We start from the raw sequence: 18,513 nt of genomic DNA, 5'->3' as shown, positions 1-18,513 counted from the left end.
TCCTCCCCTTTCCCACATCCCAATATATCACCAATTAAACAATGCACTTCCTTTCTGCTGTTTTCTTCCCCACAGCAAAGGCTATAACTTCACACTGTGGGACTGTTTGCCAATTGAGACGCAGACCTGGATCAACATTTCCTGAGACTGCTCCTCCCTGGATTCACTGCCTTTACATTCAGTTGCTGCGAGTCAACAATTGAAGCCCACAATGAAATAAGAAATTGAAAAGAGAGTGCCGTACTCCCAGATGTTAAACAGAGGAAGGAGGTTGCACTCTGGAGTGAAGCTCAATCTTCATTCAAAGAGAGAGGTGCAGCAGCAGCTTCAGAAGCTCATGGGACAACTTCCGCATTCAGACAATAGGGGATGTTCTCATTGGCAGGAGGACTACTCTCCGTTCGGTCCTCCAAGGCTCCCCATTGGCTTCTAAAGAAGATCGCCCCCGTTGCAGCGGACAGCTAGGAGCATGCGCCGTTCTTGCTGACACCGAGGAGCATGCGCCGTACACTCGGTGGCAATGCTGCGATTACTGACAAATTTAAGTCTCCAAATGCCAATAGGAGAAAAAGAAACGGTAGAACCAATATTTCTTTTCCCCCGTGACTCGACCTAACCAAACATGCTCCTCACTATTTTTGCTAGTCACCTTGCCTGCACCCCTCATTATTTTACAAATCTCAATAAGGTCACCCCTCAACCTCCTCCACTCCAGAGAATAAAGTCTCAGCCTCTCCTTATAACTCAAACCCTTCAGTCCTGGCAACATCCTGGTAACTCTTTACCGAACCCTCTCTAATAGTATTCTTCCCATAACAGAGCCACCAGAACTGTACTCTGTTGTAAAAGTGGCCTCACCACCATCCTGTACAATTTCAAAACGATGTCCCAACTCCAACATTCAACGGTGTGTACAATGAAGGCAAGTGGGCTAAACAACTCTTAACCACTTAGTCTACCAGTGATGCAACTTTCAAAGAACTATGTACCTGAACCATACCTCCATGTCTCTGTTCTACAACATAACCCAGGGCCCTGCCAGTAACTGCAATTCCTCCCCTTCTTTTTTTAAGCAAAATGCAATTCCTCACTTTTATCTATACCTCTCTCTCGTACACATGCTCTCTCTCAAACACAGACACACACCACTCAACACTCTCACAGGTTTATACTCCTCATACATTACCATGCATGCACACAGGCAAACATATACTCTTAGGCAAACTCTCACACACAAAGTCACACACACACACACTCTGATGCATGCACAGACACACACAGGTCAATGGGGTAAATTTGCATTTGCAGATACATTCAATTTTGATCAAAAAAAGCACACAATCGGCAGGCAGTCAATCCATGTAATATTTTATACATTCCTACTTTGGAAATTCAAGATTGGGATACAGACAGAGTCAAACCTCACATTCTTCATTTACTGAGCTGAGATGTCACTGATTTTTATAAAACCTTAAGTCATCTCAAGAATGTGACTCAAAAGTACTTCTGAGCTTTACATATTAATTACAAAACCCACAACCCATTCTAGAAGATGAAAGACTAAACCACAATCTTGATTTGTTCAATATATCCTATCAGTAGTATGACACTGATCGGTTGCGATATGTTCCTGCTCCATAGCTACCCGATGAAAGAGCAGCACTCCGAAAGCTACTGCTTCCAAATAAATCTGTTGGATGATAATCTGGTGCTGTGTAATTTTTTCCACTTTATCCACTCCAGTCCAACACCGGCACTTCCACATCGTTCCCAGTGAATACAGCCCACAGCTCCTGGTGCTGCCAGGAAACCTTACAATGCCGATGACACGGTGCACTCTGTACTCCTGAAAAAATTCTAACGATACTGGCTCCTCATTCACTGCTCCATCTGATACACGACATTGGAAACTCTGCATGAGGCTGAAAGAAATGAGCAGCTTTAAAACCAAAACCTCTTGGAGCTCAAAGCCTTCAATGAGAGTCTGAGCCAGGGGGTAAGTTCAGGTAACCCTTTATTGTGACCCAACTTTGTTACAGCTTCAGATTCTCTCCAGCAAAAAGGCAGAGAAAGCATAGCAGATTTTTAAAAAACAAAACACCTCAAGATCAAAGTGCACACAGACCCCCGCCTCCCCTTTCTTTAATATTGGCCAGCACGAAATTGTCTCTTTGTAATTGGATCCTCATTACAACCATAACCCGGAGGAAGTATTGCCTCACTCAGCAATTTCAACCCATATCCTGTGTCCAAGTAAGTTTCTCCTCGCCCATTTGCCAGGGGCTTTTGGGGGGGCTGGGGGTGGGGGGAATAAGCCACACTGCTGTGGGTCTGGAGTCACATACAGGCCAGACCGGGTAAAGGATGCAGCTGGGGCGACTGAGTGAATCAGATGGGGGTTTCTCCACCCCCACACCCCTAAAATGGTTTCACCGTTAGATTCTGAACTCCAGATTTCTGACCAAATTCCAATTCCACCATCTGTCGCGGTGGGAATTGAACCCGGAATCCCTGGAACTGGGTTGATCGTCCAGTCAATAATGGCACTCGGCCGTCACTCCTTCAATCCCCCTGCGATGGCATGTGAACTCGCTGGTGGCTCCGGAGGTGGGAAGAGCGGGTGAAGCCTTTCCCGCATTCGAGGCAACTGAAGGGCCTCTCCCCCGTGTGGATCCGCCGGTGGGTCAGCAGGTTGGAGGACCGGGCAAAGCTTTTCCCGCACTCGGGGCAGTCGAAGGGCCTTTCCCCCGTGTGGACTCGCCGATGCTTCACCAGGGCAGAGGAATCACTGAAGGCCTTCCCGCACTCGGGGCAGCTGAAGGGCTTCTGCCCTGTGTGGACCCTTTGGTGCTTCAGCAGGTCGGAGGAATCGCTGAAGCCTTTCCCGCACTCGGGGCAACTGAAGGGCCTCTCCCCGGTGTGGACGCGCTGATGCTTCAGCAGGTCGGAGGAATAGCTGAAGGCCTTCCCACATTCGGGACAGCTGAAGGGCTTCTCCCCGGTGTGGACCCTCTGGTGCGTACGCAAGTTGCCCACCTGACTGAATCCCTTCCCACACTCGGGGCAGGAGAACGGCCTCTCCCCAGTGTGGATCCGCCGGTGGGTCAGCAGGATGGACGCCTGTGTAAAGGCCTTCCCGCACTCAGGGCAGCTGAAGGGCCTCTCCCCCGTGTGGACCCGCCGGTGCTTCAGCAGGATGGAGGAATTGCTAAAGATCTTCCCGCACTCAGTGCAGGGGAATGGCCTCTCCCCTGTGTGGACCTGCTGGTGGGCCTGCAGGGCGGAGGAATTGCTGAAGGCCTTCCTGCACTCAGGGCAGAAGAATGGCCTCTCTCCGGTGTGACTGCGCCGATGAATCTCCAGGGCAGACGGAGCACGGAAGCCTTTCCCACAGTCACCACACTTCCATGGTTTCTCCATGGGGCGGGATTCCTCGGGTTTCTCCATGGCCAAAGCTTCAGCCGCGCACAAACACGTCGTGAATTACTCTTTCCGGGCTGTATAACTGCTACACACACCTCATTCAGTGCGCTGCAACAGTTGGGTCTCTCATCCAATCCCATTGATGCTGAAAACGTACTCAAATGGGAACAAAAAGCTTTCCTCCTTCTCACAGACTCATAGTTGAAAACTGTTACGTTCCCGATGGACTGAGTGACTGTCAGACATTGACATCAAAGTGAAGACTGTAGACGCTGGAGAGTCAGATTTGAAAAGTGCAGCGCTGGTAAAGCACAGCAGGTCAGGCAGCATCCGAGGAGCAGGAGAGTCAACGTTTCGGGCATAACCCTTCATCTGTTGATGTTGAAACTTCCGTCTTCAAATCTTCAAATACTCTGTAAAAAGAAAGAGATTACAAAGGTCATCACTGTCTGTCCAGGGTAGAAATTCTGAACAAGCAATTCTACTTTCTACGGAATACTTTTTTTTATTCCACAAAACTGAAAGCACCATCTCACTCCGCTCTAACTAATTCTCCTGAAGGATCTTCCAGGGGCTGAAAAGCAAAAACATCAAGACTGACATCTCCGCATTTTGGATAACTCCACCCGGAAGGTAATATCTTTCACAACACTGGGATACTGCTGAGAGTGAGCAGGTCTGATTTTGGGAAGCAAAAAAAAGTGCCAATTCAGGGTGAACCTGCAATGCAGCTTCTTGAGGAAGAACCAGACACAAAATGGTTAACGACCCGGGAAGGGGGGAACAAAATGAGACATCGAGGCATTAACACTGACACCAGAGAAAAACTGAACATACAGACGTGGCAAACATCGTTGGAAAGCCAGGGTCATAGAGACATAAAGCACAGAAACACCCTTTGGTCCAACACGCCTGTACCAAACAGTACAAAGAGATCTGGGTGTTCTTGTACACCAGTCAATGAAGGTAAGCATGCAGGTACAGCAGGTAGTGAAGAAGGCTAATAGCATGCTGGCCTTCATAACAAGAGGGATTGAGTATAGAAGCAAAGAGGTTCTTCTGCAGCTGTACAGGGCCCTGGTGAGACCACATCTGGAGTATTGTGTGCAGTTCTGGTCTCCAAATTTGAGGAAAGACATTCTGGCTATTGAGGAAGTGCAGCATAGGTTCACGAGGTCAATTCCTGGAATGGCGGGACTACCTTACGCTGAAAGACTGGAGCGACTGAGCTTGTATACCCTTGAGTTTAGAAAACTGAGAGGGGATCTGATTGAGACATATAAGATTATTAAAGGATTGGACACTCTAGAGGCAGGAAACATGTTTCCGCTGATGGGTGAGTGCCGAACCAGAGGACACAGCTTAAAAATACAGGGTAGACCATTTAGGACAGAGATGAGGAGAAAATTGTTCACCAGGGAGTGGTGGCTGCATGGAATGCTCTGCCCCAGAGGGCAGTGGAGGTCCAGTCTCTGGATTCTTTTAAAAAAAAGTTGGATAGAGCTCTCAAGGATAGTGGAATCAAGGGTTATGGAGATAAGGCAGGACCAGGATACCGATTAAAGATGATCAGCCATGATCGTATTGAATGGTGGTGCAGGCTCAAAGGGCACAATGGCCTACTCCTGCACCTATTGTCTATGTTCCAAATCAATCAAATCCCATTTGCCAGCATTAGCCCATATTCCTTTCAACCCTTCCTATTCATATACCCATTCAGATGCCTTTTTAAATGTTGTAATTGTACTAGCCTCCACCACTTCCTCTGGAAGCTAATTCCTTACACATACCATCCTCTGGGTTAATAAATTGCCCTTTTGGTCAGTTTTACACATGCCCCTTTCCCCCACCCTGAACCAATTACCCTCCCATTCTGGACTCCCCCACCCCAGGGAAAAGACCTTGCCTATTTACCCTATCCATGCTCTTCATGATTTTATAAACTTCTACAAGGTCACACTTCAGCCTCCGACGCTCCAGGGAAAACAGCCCCAGCCTGTTCAGCCTCTTTCTATAGCACAAATCCTCCAACCCTGGCAACATCCTCGCAAATCGTTTCTGAACCCTTTCATGTTTACAACATCCTTCCAATAGGAGGGAGACACAATATTGCAGAAGTGGCTGTGGTTCTGTTGGACAATGGCAATTTAATTCCAAAGTGTTAATTCTTTATGAGAAGGGAAATATCAGCAATGTAGCTGTGAGAGGCCCCTTGCAGAAGAGTGAAGAACTGAGTGAGAGAACATTCCATTTAGATGAAGAGGAACAGAGTTGATTCAGAGACTGGGGACTTAAATCTAAAGCAAGAACAGGCAGAAACAAGAACTGGCTACAACAAATGAGGGAACATTATTGAAAGAAATGACAAACATTTAAATAGCACCAGAAGGAACAGTTGTTCTTTCCTGTCTGACAAAATAAAACACAAAAGGTGGCCTAGCCACAGCTAACAAGGGACATTAAGGATCGCACTGGATCCAAAGAAGTGGCGTACAAATTGGCTAAAAATAAAGCAGCAGATTTGAAGACTGGGAGCAGCTTAGGTTTCAACAAAAGGATTGATTAGAAGGGGAAATGGGGTAAGTGAAGAGGCAAAAAAAGCATTAGTGAAAACAATTACACTTAGAAACAGGCAAAGGTCTCATGTGGAATAAAGAGATGGCAGACCAATTCACCACATACGTTGCTTTGATCCTCACAAAGGAGGACACAAGTAACATCCCCAAAATGTTGGGGAACACATGGTCCATTGAGAGCAGAACTGAAGGAAATGAGCAGTTGTGTATAAATGGTGTTGGGGGAAATTGATGGGATTAAAAGTTTACAAATCCCCAGCACCTGTTGATCCAAACGCCAGACTATGGCCCAAGTCATCCTATTGTCAAATCTTGAGCTGACCTTAGCAGGACTTATACACTTAATGGTAAGATCCCAGGGAGTGTTGCTGAACAAAGTGATCTTGGAATGCAGGTGTATAGCTCCTTGAAAGTGGAGTTGCAGATAGTATAGTGAAGGTGTTTGGTATGCTTTCCTTTATTATTCGGAGCAATAATTAATGGAGTTAGGACGTCATGTTGTGGCTGTACAGGACATTAGTTAGGCCACTTTTGGAATATTGTATGCAATTCTGGTCTCCTTCCTATCGGAAGGATGTTGTGAAACTTGAAAGGGTTCAGAAAAGCTTTACAAAAGTGTTGCCAGATTTGGAGGATTTGAGCTATAGAGTGAAGTTGAATAGGCTGGGGCTGTTTTCCCTGAAGCATTGGAGACTGACCTTATAGAGAGGTTTATAAAATCATAATCATGGATAGGATAAATAGACAAAGTCTTTTCCCTGGGGTGGGGGACGTCCAGAACTAAAGGGCATAGACTTAGGGTGAGAGGGAAAAGATATAAAAGAGACCCAAGGGACAACTTTTTCACTCAGAGGATGGTGCATGTGTGGAATGAGCTGCCAGAGGAAGTGGTAGAGGCTAGTAGAATTGCAACATGTAAAAGGCATCTGGATGGGTATATGACTAGGAAGGGTTCAGAGGGATATGGGCTAGCTGCTGCCAAGTGGATTTAGATTAGGTTGGAATATCTGGTTAGCATGGATGAGTTGGACTGAAGGGTCTGTTTCCATGCTATGATGTTTGTCTTGAGTTTCCCATCTGAAACTCGCATCATCCTATAAAAGAAATGTCCAAAAGACATCACTGTGCGCACAAGATGGAAAAAAGACTGAGGGGACAGTTCAACTTTCTACAGAACACTTTTCCTATCTACTTGCTGAATGTATTAAATTCGAATCCTACACATTATCCCTCCCCCTGCATTGAAATTCAAATCCATCCTCATGTCTTTCCTCCACTCCTGGTGTTCGCCCTTTTCTCTTGTCTACAAACTGAAACTAACACCAACACGTCAATGCCCTCCTGCTCACTGCCATCTCGGAAACACCCACATCCTGTTCCAGTGGCACAAATTATCACATTAATTCACCTCAAATTCACAGCCCATCTAAGTGTTGTTTTTTTTCTGGACCTGTCTTCCACTTCCTTTTCCTGTTTTAAGGGCACACAGACCGAGCTCAGGGCCAGGTCTCCCAGAGAGTGAGATGAGGAAATTCTAGTTGACACAAAGGCTGCCCCGAGGTTGGAATTACCTCCCGGAAATGACGGCGAACGGTGCCTTCACCAAGATGGCCGCCCGCCAGCCCGGCCCAAAGACAACTTCCGCCTGACCCTCACAAAGATGGCCGTCGGTTGCCCGGGCAACCCGAGAGGTCCTTCGCCGGTGAAGTAAACACTGGGCCTATGGGACTTTCATTGCAGACCTCAGGCCTCCCCCTAGGAGTTTATAAACACCCCCTCCCCCCTCCTCCTCCTCCTCCTCCCTCGGTTCTCAATCCTACCCTGTCTCACCATCTCCTCTCCCCGGGGGCAGGAGCCAGGTCTTGGCGCTCGGGCCTGGCGACCTCCCCCGGGATGTCTCTGAGGCCTGTCCGTGTTCTGAAGAAGGATCCCCGGACCCGGAACGCGCTGCTGGACCCAGCGGTTTCGGTCCTTGTTCCTTCGGCCGCCGTCCTGCTGCGAGAGCTACACTGCACATGCGCCAGCTCGTATAGGGGCGGGGTCCTGATAAGTGACGTCTTCGCCAGTTCAGGGGGCGTGGCTGGAGGAGTCCTCCAAAAATTCGGTAACAATAGGGGGCGGGGCGATAGTTGTGCCCGCCCCCGCCCCTAAAAGTTGGGTTTCTTTTGGGTTCGAAGGTAGTTTTTTAATTCAATTTTCAGCCTGTTCAGAAGTGAGCAGAATGGATTCTTTCTTGATTATAGTGTTTTATTAAAATGTCTCTTGTTTAAATTTTAAAAGTATAAGTGATAAGTGCTAACTTAGCCTGGAGCGCGTCTTTTTAAGAGCAAAAAGAAATTGTTGTTATCTGGGTCTGTAGATTTTGGATGAGCAAAAATGGCCTGAAGTATAATGATATGTTCTTCCTGTCGGAAATGGGAGATTAGGGAGAGTTTCCACGTTACTGAGGATTGTCTGCAGCAAGTGTCCTTGGTCACGAATCCTATCAGATCGACTGGATCTGTTGGAGCGACAGTTCGAGGCAATGAGGAATTTACAAGAGCTAGGGGGTGCGATAGATAGTTATAGGAAGGGAGAAAAGCTGCAGATACAGTCAGATAGATGGAAGAACACCAGGAAAGGTAGTTAAACAGTTAGTGCAGGAATCTTCTGTGGCTATCCCAGTTTCAAACAAGTATACTGGTTTGGAAAATGTATGGGGTGATGGACTCCCAGGGGAACGTGGCATGAACAGCCAAGTTTCTGATATTGAGACAGGATTTAATGTAATGAGGGGCATGCTGGGGTCCAAGTGTTCGATTGTGACAGGGGACCCTCTAGTCAGATGCACAGACAGACATTTCTGCAGCCAGCAGCGAATAATCAGAATGGTGTGTTGCCTCCCTCGTGCCAGGATCAAGGATGTCTCAGAGAGGGTGCAGAATGTTCTGAAAGGGGAGAGGGACAAGCAGGTTGTCATTGTACACACTGGAACCAATGACATCGGAAGGGAAAAAGATGAGATTCTGAAGGGTCAAAGAAAATTAGGCAGGAATTGAAATAAGAAGGTTTTCGAGGGTCGTAATATCTGGGTTACTCTCGGTGCTATGAGCTAGTGAGGGTAGGAATAGAAGGATAGAGAAGATGAATGTATGACTGAGGACCTTGTGCAGGGGAGAAGGGCTCACAGTTTTGGATTGTTGGAATCTCTTCTGGGGTAGAAGTGACGTGTACAAGAAGGACAGATTGCACCTGAATTAGATTAGATTAGATTACTTACAGTGTGGAAACAGGCCCTTCAGCCCAACAAGTCCACACCGACCCGCCGAAGCGCAACTCACCCATACCTCTACATATACCCCTTACCTAACACTGCGGGCAATTTAGCATGGCCAATTCACCTGACCCGTGCATCTTTGGACTGTGGGAGGAAACCGGAGCACCCGGAGGAAACCCACGCAGATACGGGGAGAACGTGCAACCTCCACACAGTCAGTTGCCTGAGGCGGAAATTGAACCCAGGTCCCTGGGGCTGTGAGGCAGCAGTGCTAAGGGGACTAATATACTGACAGGGAGATTTGTGAGAGCTGCTCAGGAGGTTTTAAACTAGTTAGGTGGGAATAGTGAGGAAAGAGATCAATCTGAGACTGGTACAATTGGGAAAAGGAGTGAGTCAAGCAGTCAGGGTAGGTAGGGACAAAGCAGAGAACAAGTTAGGATTGGTAAATTAAACTGAATTTACTTCAATGCAAGAGGCCTAACATGAAATGCAGATGACGTCAGGGCATGGGATATGACAGCAATCACAGAAACATGGCTCAGTGATGGACAGGACTGGGAGCTTAATGTTCCACAATACAAATGCTATAGGAAGGGTAGAAAAGAGGGCAAGTGAGGTGGGTAGTGGTGTTTTTGATAAGGGTTGGTATTACAGCTGTTTTTAAGCAGAATATTCTTGGGAATACATCCAGGAAAGTTATTTGGGTGGAACTGAAATAATAGAGGGATAATCACCTTATTGGGATGGTATTATATACCCCACTAAGAGTCAGCGGGAAATTGAGAAACAGATTTGTAAGGAGATTTCAGTTATCAGTAAGAATAATACGGTGGTTATGGTGGGGGACTTTACATCTTTGCCCCCTCACATTAAACTAATGTCCTCTAGTTCTTGACTCCCCCACCCGAGGAAAATAATTTGTCTAATTTACCCTGTCCATGATTTTATAAACTTCTACACAGTTACCCCTTAGCCTCTGATACTCCAGAGAAAATAGCTCCATCCTCTTCAGCCTCTCCCTATAGCTCAAACCCTCCAACCCTGCAATATCCTTGTTCATCTTTTCTGAACCCTTTCAAGTTTCACAACATCCTTCCAAAAGGAAGGAGACCAGAATTGTACGCAATATTCCACAAGTGACTTAACTGAGGTGTGATACAGCTGAAACATGACCTCCCAACACCTATACTCAACACTCTGACCAATAAAGGAAAGCATACCTTCTTCACTATCCTATCTACCTGCAACTCCACTTTTAAGGAGCTATGAACCTGCACTCCAAGGTCTCTTTGTTCAGTAACACTCCCCTGGACCTTACCATTAAATGTATAAGTCCTGCTCTGATTTGCTTTTCCAAAAATGCAGCCCCTCACATTTATCTAAATTGAACTCAATCTGCCACTCCTCAGCCATTGGCCCATCTGATCAAGATCCCATTGTAAATCTGAGGTAACCTTGCTCGCTGTCCACTATACCTTCAAATTTGGTGTCATCTGCAAACTCACTAACTATACCTCCTATGTTCACATCAAAATAATTTACGTAAATTATGAAAAGTAGTGAATCCAGCACCGATCCTTGTGGCACTCCACTGGTCACAGTCCTCAAGTCTGAAAATCTACCCTCCACCACTACCCTCTGCCTTCTACCTTTGAGCAAGTTCTCCTTGTGTTCCATGAGATCTAACCTCGAACACCTTACTGAAGTCCACATAGATCACGTCACCACACTATCCTCATCAATCCTCTTTGTTACTTCTCCAAAAAACTCAATCAAGGTCATGAGACCTGATTTCCCATGTGCAAAGCCATGTTGACGATCCCGAATCAGTCCTTGCCTTTCCAAATGTGTAAAAACTGTCCCTTAGGATTCCATCCAACAACTTGCCCACCACCGACATCAGGCTTATTGGTCTATAGTTCCCTGGCTTGTCCTTACTGCTCTTCTTAAACAGTGGCACCATGTTAGCCAACCTCAGTCTTCTGGCACCTCACCTGTGACTATCAATGATACAAATATCTCAGCAACTTCTCTCACTTCCCACAGAGTTCTAGGGTACACATGATCAGGGCCTGGGGATTTATGCATTTCAAGACATCCAGCACCACATCCTCTTTAATATGAACATTTTTCAAGATGTCACCATCTATTTGACTACATTCTATATCTTCCATGTCCTTCTCCACAGTAAACACTGATGCAAAATACTCGTTTATTATCTCCCCCATCTCCTGCCGCTCCACAGAAAGGCCACCTTGCTGATCTTGGAGGGGTCTATTCTCTGAAGAAGCTTCCTGAAGAAGGGTTCATGCCCGAAACGTCGTTTCTTCTGCTCCTTGGATGCTGCCTGACCTGCTGCGCTTTTCCAGCAACACATTTTCAGCTCTGATCTCCAGCATCTGTAGTCCTCACTTTCTCCTCCCTATTTTCTCCCTAATTACCGTTTTGCCCTTAATGTATTTGTAAAAACCCTTTGGATTCTCCTTCACCATATTTGCCAAAGCTATGTCTTTTTGCCCTCCAGGAGTACAGGAGTTGGGAGGTCATGTTTCTGCTCTTATGTCTGATGGTCTCTTCCTGTCCAGGACACAGGGTGAGAATTGGGAGCAGGAGTAGGCTATTTGGTCTTTCAAGCCTGCACCAGCATTGAACAGATCATGACTGGATATGGATCTCCCTATAGCGGTGCAGAGGCTGGGACTACTTTCACTTGAGCACAGGTGACCTTTCAGAGGTTTATAAAATCATGAGGGGTATAGGTGAGATGAACATTTAAAAGACATTTGGATAAGTACATGAATAGGAAAGGTTCAGAGGAATACGGGCCAAACACAGGCAGGTGGGACTAGTTTAGTTTGCGAATATAGTCAGCATGGACTAGTTGGGCTGAAGGGTTTGTTTCTGTGCTCAGCAAAAGTGAGAACTGCAGATGCTGGAGATCAGAGCCATGATCAGAGTGGTGCTGGAAAAGCACAGCAGATCAGGCAGCATTCGAGGAGCAGGAAAATCAACATTTCAGACAGGAGGGGCTCCTGCCCAAAACGTCGATTTTTTTGCTCCTCGGATGCTGCTTGACCTACTGTGCTTTTCCAGCACCACTCTCATCATGTTTCTGTACTGTCTGACTTGAACAGTTATGTACTCATCTTAAAACCATTTTCTTGCCTACCCCCATAACCATCCACTTCATTGCTGTTCAGAAATCAGATTAACTCAGCCTTGAATACATTCAATGATCCCCTAACGTGGGTGGCACGGTGGCACAGTGGTTAGCACTGCTGCCTCACAGCGCCAGAGACCCGGGTTCAGCCTTAACCTGTGGGAAGTGTTGCCTCACTCACCAATTTCAACCCATACCCTGTTTCCAAGTAATTTTCTCCCCACACATTCTCCTGGAGGTGGCAGTGTTGCGTCAACCAGACTGCTGTGGGTCTGGAGTCATGTGTAGGCCAGATCGGGTAAAGGATGCAGCTGGGACGACTGAGTGAATTATTTCCCACAACCACAGTTTCCTTCCCAAACAAAAAGGATGTGAGTGAATCAGATGGGGGTTTCACCACCCCCAACCCCGGAAAGTGGTTTCATCGTTAGATTCTGAACTCCAGATTTCTGACCAAATTCCAATTCCACCATCTGCCATGGCGGGATTCAAACCTGGGAGTCCCTGGAACTGGGTTGATAGTCCAATCGATAATGGCACTCAACCATTGCTCCTTCAATCCCCCTGCGATGGCACATGAACTCGCTGGTGCCTCTGCAGGTGGGAGGAGCAGGTGAAGCTCTTCCCTCATTCAGGGCAGCTGAAGGGCTTCTCTCTGGTGTGGACCCGCTGGTGTTTCCGCAAGTTGCCCACCTGACTGAATGCTTCCAACATATGGACAGGTGAGTGGCCTCTCCCCAGTGTGAACCTGCTGGTGTGTCAGCAGGTGGGAGGAATTGATGAAGCCCTTCCCGCACTCAGGGCAGGGGAACAGCCTCTCCCAGTTGTGACTGCGCCTGTGGGTCTCCAGGGCAGATGGGAAACAGAAGCCTTTCCCGCAGTCGCCACACTTCCATGGTTTCTCTACGGGGCGGGATTCCTCGGGTTTCTTCATGGTCGAAGCTTCAGCCACACACAAACGTGTGCAGAGCCCCTCCCCACCCTGAATTCCTCTTTCCAGGCCGTATAACTGTTTCAGGCTCCACACTCAGTGCTCTGCAGTAGGGTCTCTCATCCAGTCCCACTGATGCTGAAAACCTACTCAAACAGGAACCAAAAAATGTTGTGGTTCTGCTCGCCGAGCTGGAAGTTTTTGCTGCAAATGTTTCGTTCCCTGGCTAGGGAACATCATCAGTGCTGTTGGAGCCTCGTGTGAAGCGCTGCTTTGATGTTTCTTCCGGTATTTATATTGGTTTGTTCTTGCCGCTTCCGGATGTCAGTTTCAGCTGTAGTAGTTTGTATGTGGGGTCCAGGTCGATGTGTCTGTTGATGGATGTTCTTGCCGTTTCCGGGTGTCAGTTTCAGCTGTAGTGGTTTGTATATGGTGTCCAGGTCAATGTGTCTGTTGATGGAGTTTGTGGATGAATGCCATGCTTCTAGGAATTCTCTGGCTGTTCTCTGTCTGGCTTGTCCTATGATAGTGGTGTTTTCCCAGTCAAATTCATGTTCCTGGTTGTCTGAGTGTATGGCTACTAGGGATAGCTGGTCGTGTCGTTTTGTGGCTAGCTGATGTTCATGGATGCGGATTGTTAGCTGTCTTCCTGTTTGTCCTATATAGTGTTTTGTGCAGTCCTTGCATGGTATTTTGTAAACTACGTTAGTTTGGCTCATGCTGGGTATTGGGTCCTTTTGTTCTAGTTCAATCAGATTTTAGGAACCAAAAAGCTTTGCTCCTTCTCACAGAATCAGAGTTGAAAACCGTTGCGGTCCCGATGGACTGAGTGACTGTCAGACAAAGTGAGGACTGCAGACGCTGGAGAGTCAGAGTCGAAACGTGCGGTGATAGAAAAGCACAGCAGATCAGGCAGCATCCGAGGAGCAGGAGAGTCGAAGTTTTGGGCATTAACCCTTCATCTGTTGATTTTGAAACTTCCAACTTCAAATACTCTGCAAAAAGGGATTTTAAAGGTCACCACTGTCAGTCCAGGGTAGAAAAGAAAAAATAAAGTAAAACAGAAAAGATGTCTACCCCACCCATTTCCCAATCTCTATCTTTCCCCTCCCTCCTCACCCGAGTAACGAAGACACAAACCTGAGTTTGCAGAGTCTGCTCCCTCCCTGGATTCACTCCAGTTGCTACAAGTGAACAGATTTCCCCCCACCCCTCTCTCTCCCAGGGTGAAGAGCTGCCCAGAGGGAGGGAGTTCCACTCAAACCTGACAGGGACACTTCCCGTCATGACGTTAAAGGAGCGAGGGGGCGGAGCGAGTCAAGGGAGCGTGCGAGGGGGCGGAGCGAGTCAAGGGGGCGGGATGAAGTCGACAGCGGGTCACACCACACTGCGCCTGCTCCGGCCGGCTGTCCGGCCCTCCCAACGCTGCGCCTGCGCTGCACTGAACAGTTTGGACAAACCCCTTCTCTTCAGAGAATCCCCGAAGTGTGGAAGCAGGCCACTCGGCCCAACAAGTCCACACTAACCCTCCAAAGGGTAACCCACCCACACCCATTCCCCTACCCCTATTGCTCTACATTTAACCCTGAGTAATGCACCTTACCTGCACATCCCTGGGCACTATGGGTAATTTAGCATAGCCAATCCACCCTAACTTGCACATCCCTGGGCACTATGGGTAATTTAGCATAGCCAATCCACCTTCCCCTGCAGGTCCCTGGGCACTATGGGTAATTTAGTATGGCCAATCCACCCTAACCTGGACAAAGTTAAACATCACATAACACCAGGTTTGTGCCCAACAGGTTTATTTGGAAGTACTAGCTTTCGGAGCACGGCTCCATCATCAGGCGTTTGTGGAGTATAAGATCAGAACGCACAGAATTTATGGAAAACATGACAATGTCCTGCCACTGAAATGATATATTGAACTAACCTGGCTTGTTAAGTCTTTCATCTTTCAGAATGTGTTGCAGGTATCATTAATATGCAAATCCCAGAACTTCCTGTAAGGCACCTTCTCGAGCGAACTTAAAAGTTTTATAACAAAAGGTGACATCTCCGCTCAGACAATGCATTACAGATGTGAAGTCAGGGTCTGTCTGTATCACAATCTTGAATCAGACTGGTTCTATTTCCAAAGTGGAATTTACAAAATATTACATGGATTGACTGCCTGCAGATTGTGCATTTTTTGAGCAAAATAGAATGTATTTGCAAATATAATTCTGCAATTACAAATTCATCCCCATGGACTCGTGTGTCCATGAGAGAGAGAAAAAGTCTATTTCCGTGCTGTATATTTCTATGACTATTTTGTAACAGATAGTTTATTTCTGTTGATGTAAATACTGTTGTAAATCTTAGCTAATAGTTAGATGGAAGGGAGAGAGAATTCCTCAAGTAGGGCACCATAAGAATCCTGGGAGTCCTATTTCTGGTTTACTTCCTCATGACAAGCTTTAAACACGAGCACCTATTTATTTTGAATTTGGTTTCATTTTTCTTGTTAGATTCCCTGCTATGACGACACTCTGTGTCTGGATGGTTGACAGGCTGTGAGATTGTGGGTTGGGTCTCAATGTTTTACTCTTCTGGAAGGTGTAAAAGGGGGGTCAAAACTTCAGCAGAGATTCAGCAGAGCTGAGAACAGAGCAACATCATACTCTGGGGGAACAGGGAGATCAGAGGACAAAGAAATCAGGACCTGAAACCTGAGCTGACACCAGACTACCCTGTGATCAGTGCTTTGATTAGCAGTGCCAACCCTCTACCTTTACCTCGCTTCCCATTTGATTACCCCCTCGCTATTGAGGATCCAATCCCTATCATCCTAAAGCCGTGTCTCTGTAAGGAGTCTCAGATCATAATTATTCACTTCAATGTGTGCAGTCAATTCGTTCACTTTTGTTACAATACAGCAAACATTGAGACACCATTTTTTGTTTCAATTTTTGTGATCTTTAAAGTCCAGTTTTGATTGCTGATACATTTACTCTCCTTGTCCTTTTCTATCACTCTCTGATGTTCACTTTCCACATCACTATACTTCTCACCAGGCCTGATTTGGATTGGCCATGCTAAATTGCCCAGAATATCCAGGGACGTGCAGGTTAGGTGGGTTAGCTATGGGAAAGGCAGGGTTATAGTTTCATAGTAATAGAAGCAGGAGTAGGCCATTTGGCCCATCCAGCCTGCTCCGCCATTCATTAAGATCATGGCTGATCTATCCATCGTCTTAGCTCCTCCTCCCTGCATTATCCTAACTACCCTTAATTCCCGTACCATGCAAAAATCCATCCAACTGTGTCTTCAATATATTTAATGAAGTTGTCTCTACTGCTTCCTTGACCAGAGAATTCCATAGATTCACTACTCTCCAGGATAAGCAATTTGTCCTCATCTCTGTCTGAAATCCACTCCCTCTAACCTTGAGGCCTAGTTTCACCCACCAGCAGAAATGACTCGATAGGGTAGGGCTTCATCTCCACAGTGCAATCAATTCCCACTTTCCAACAAAATCCCAGATGTCCTCACTCACTCAGTTGCTGGCTCACAAATGAAAGATTTCATTTTAACTTCTTCTGACCCCATGAAGGGCAAAATATCCTTGAAAGCTACTCTGCAAGTCCAGTCTTCACATCCACATTTCTGCTTTCACCGAAGACGATTAGACTCATATAGCACAGAAACAGACCAGTCATCCCAACTCGTCTATGCTGACCAGATATCCTAAGTTAATCGCATCCCATTTGCCAGCATTTGGCCAACATCCCTCTTAACCCTTCCTATTCATGGACCCAGCCAGGTGCCTTGTAAATGTTGTCATTGCACCAGCCTCCACCACTTCCTCTGGCAGCTTGCTCCATACATTCACCACCCTCTCTGTGTGAAGAAGTTGCCCCTCACTTCCCTTTCCCCATTCACCTTAAACCTATGCCACTCTTAGTTCTTGACTCCCATACCCTGGGGAAAAGACCTTGGGTGTTCACCCTATGCATGCCCCTTATAAACCTGTTAGGTCACCACTCAGCCTCCGATGTGCCAAGAATATATCCTGGTCTATTCAGACTCTCCCTGTAGCTCAAACCCTCTTACTCTGGCAACAGCTTCGCAAATCTTTACCAATCCCTTTCAAAGTTGCAGAACACATTTCCTGTAGCAGGGAGACCAGAACTGAATGCAGTATTCCAAAGTTGGTCCAAATAATGACCTGTGCAGCTGCAACATGATCTCCCAACTCATCTACTCAATGCTTTGACCAATAAAAGAAAGCATCCCAAATGCCTTCTTCATTATCCTGTTTACCTGTGACTCCACTCTCAAGGAACTATGAACCTGCCCTCTTTGTTCTGCAACACTCCCCTTAACGGTGTCAGTCCTGCCTGGATTGCTTGACCAAAATGCAAACCTGACATTTCTCCAAATTCAACTCCATCTGTCACTCCTTGGCCCATCAGCCCATCCGGTCAATTCTAATTTATAGTGAACTCGCTTTCCTCTCTTATTCCCCAGAAGCTGAAAATCTCCATCCCACACACACTGCCCATTCTCACTTTGCTGACCCTAATCCCTGCTGTACCTCATCCTGAAGGGTCTGCTTCATGCTGATTAACAGGTCCACACTCGGGAGGGGGGGGGCGGGGAGGAGGAGGAGGAGGAGGGGGGGAGGGTCTAATTGAAACACAGAATCTTGAACACCCTGGAAAGAGTGGAAGTTGGGAAGATGTTTCCATTGGAATGGAGGTAAGGAGAAACTTCTTCAGCCAGAGAGTGGTGAATCTATGGCATTCACTGTCACAGAAGGCTGTGGAGGCCAGGTCACGGAGAATATTTAAGTCTGAGATAGAGACGTTCTTGAGTATCAAGGCAATGGAGGGTTACGGAGACAAAGTAGGAGAATGTGATTGAGAAACTTATCAGTCATGATTGAATGATGGAGCAGACCTGATGGGCTGAATGGCCAAAATTCTGCTCCGATGTCTTATGTTCTCTTGCTGTCCTGGACAGTGAGAGAGAATTGGAAGCAGGAGTAGGCCATCTGGTCTTACAAATCTGCACCAACATTCAACGGATTGGTTGTGATTCTGCCGACATCTAGATGAATAGGTTGGGACTTGTTCAATGGACCACAGGAGGTTGAAAGGTGACCATACAGAGGTTT

General features: G+C 46.8%; 1 protein-coding gene, 1 long non-coding RNA gene and 1 pseudogene across 3 annotated transcripts in view; 2 read left to right on the top strand and 1 right to left on the bottom strand.

The window, feature by feature from the left end:
* Positions 1-1,691, top strand: part of LOC132807792 (uncharacterized) — a 36,404-nt gene extending 34,713 nt beyond the window's left edge. The window contains exon 3 of the long non-coding RNA XR_009642004.1: positions 76-1,691. This is a non-coding gene — a long non-coding RNA (uncharacterized LOC132807792). The remainder of the gene's footprint in view (positions 1-75) is intronic.
* LOC132807783 (zinc finger protein 850-like) overlaps positions 1-18,513 on the top strand; it is an 81,450-nt pseudogene that overhangs the window by 50,456 nt on the left and 12,481 nt on the right.
* On the bottom strand, positions 1,941-8,028 carry LOC132807789 (zinc finger protein 239-like). 2 transcript variants are annotated; one of them, XM_060821800.1, is made up of 2 exons: positions 7,820-8,028; positions 1,941-3,836 (listed from the first exon to the last, which is right to left on the bottom strand). In XM_060821800.1, the coding sequence occupies exon 2, from the start codon at positions 3,445-3,447 to the stop codon at positions 2,563-2,565; it is 885 nt and encodes a 294-aa protein (XP_060677783.1). In that variant the 5' UTR covers positions 3,448-3,836; positions 7,820-8,028; the 3' UTR covers positions 1,941-2,562. The 2 variants fall into 2 exon arrangements, with proteins under 2 accessions (XP_060677783.1, XP_060677782.1); XM_060821799.1 differs by having other exon boundaries at positions 7,830-8,028.

Source organism: Hemiscyllium ocellatum (genome assembly GCF_020745735.1).
Source record: "Hemiscyllium ocellatum isolate sHemOce1 chromosome 27 unlocalized genomic scaffold, sHemOce1.pat.X.cur. SUPER_27_unloc_24, whole genome shotgun sequence".
NCBI lineage: Eukaryota > Metazoa > Chordata > Chondrichthyes > Orectolobiformes > Hemiscylliidae > Hemiscyllium > Hemiscyllium ocellatum.
This window is presented reverse-complemented; position numbering and strand designations above follow the sequence as displayed.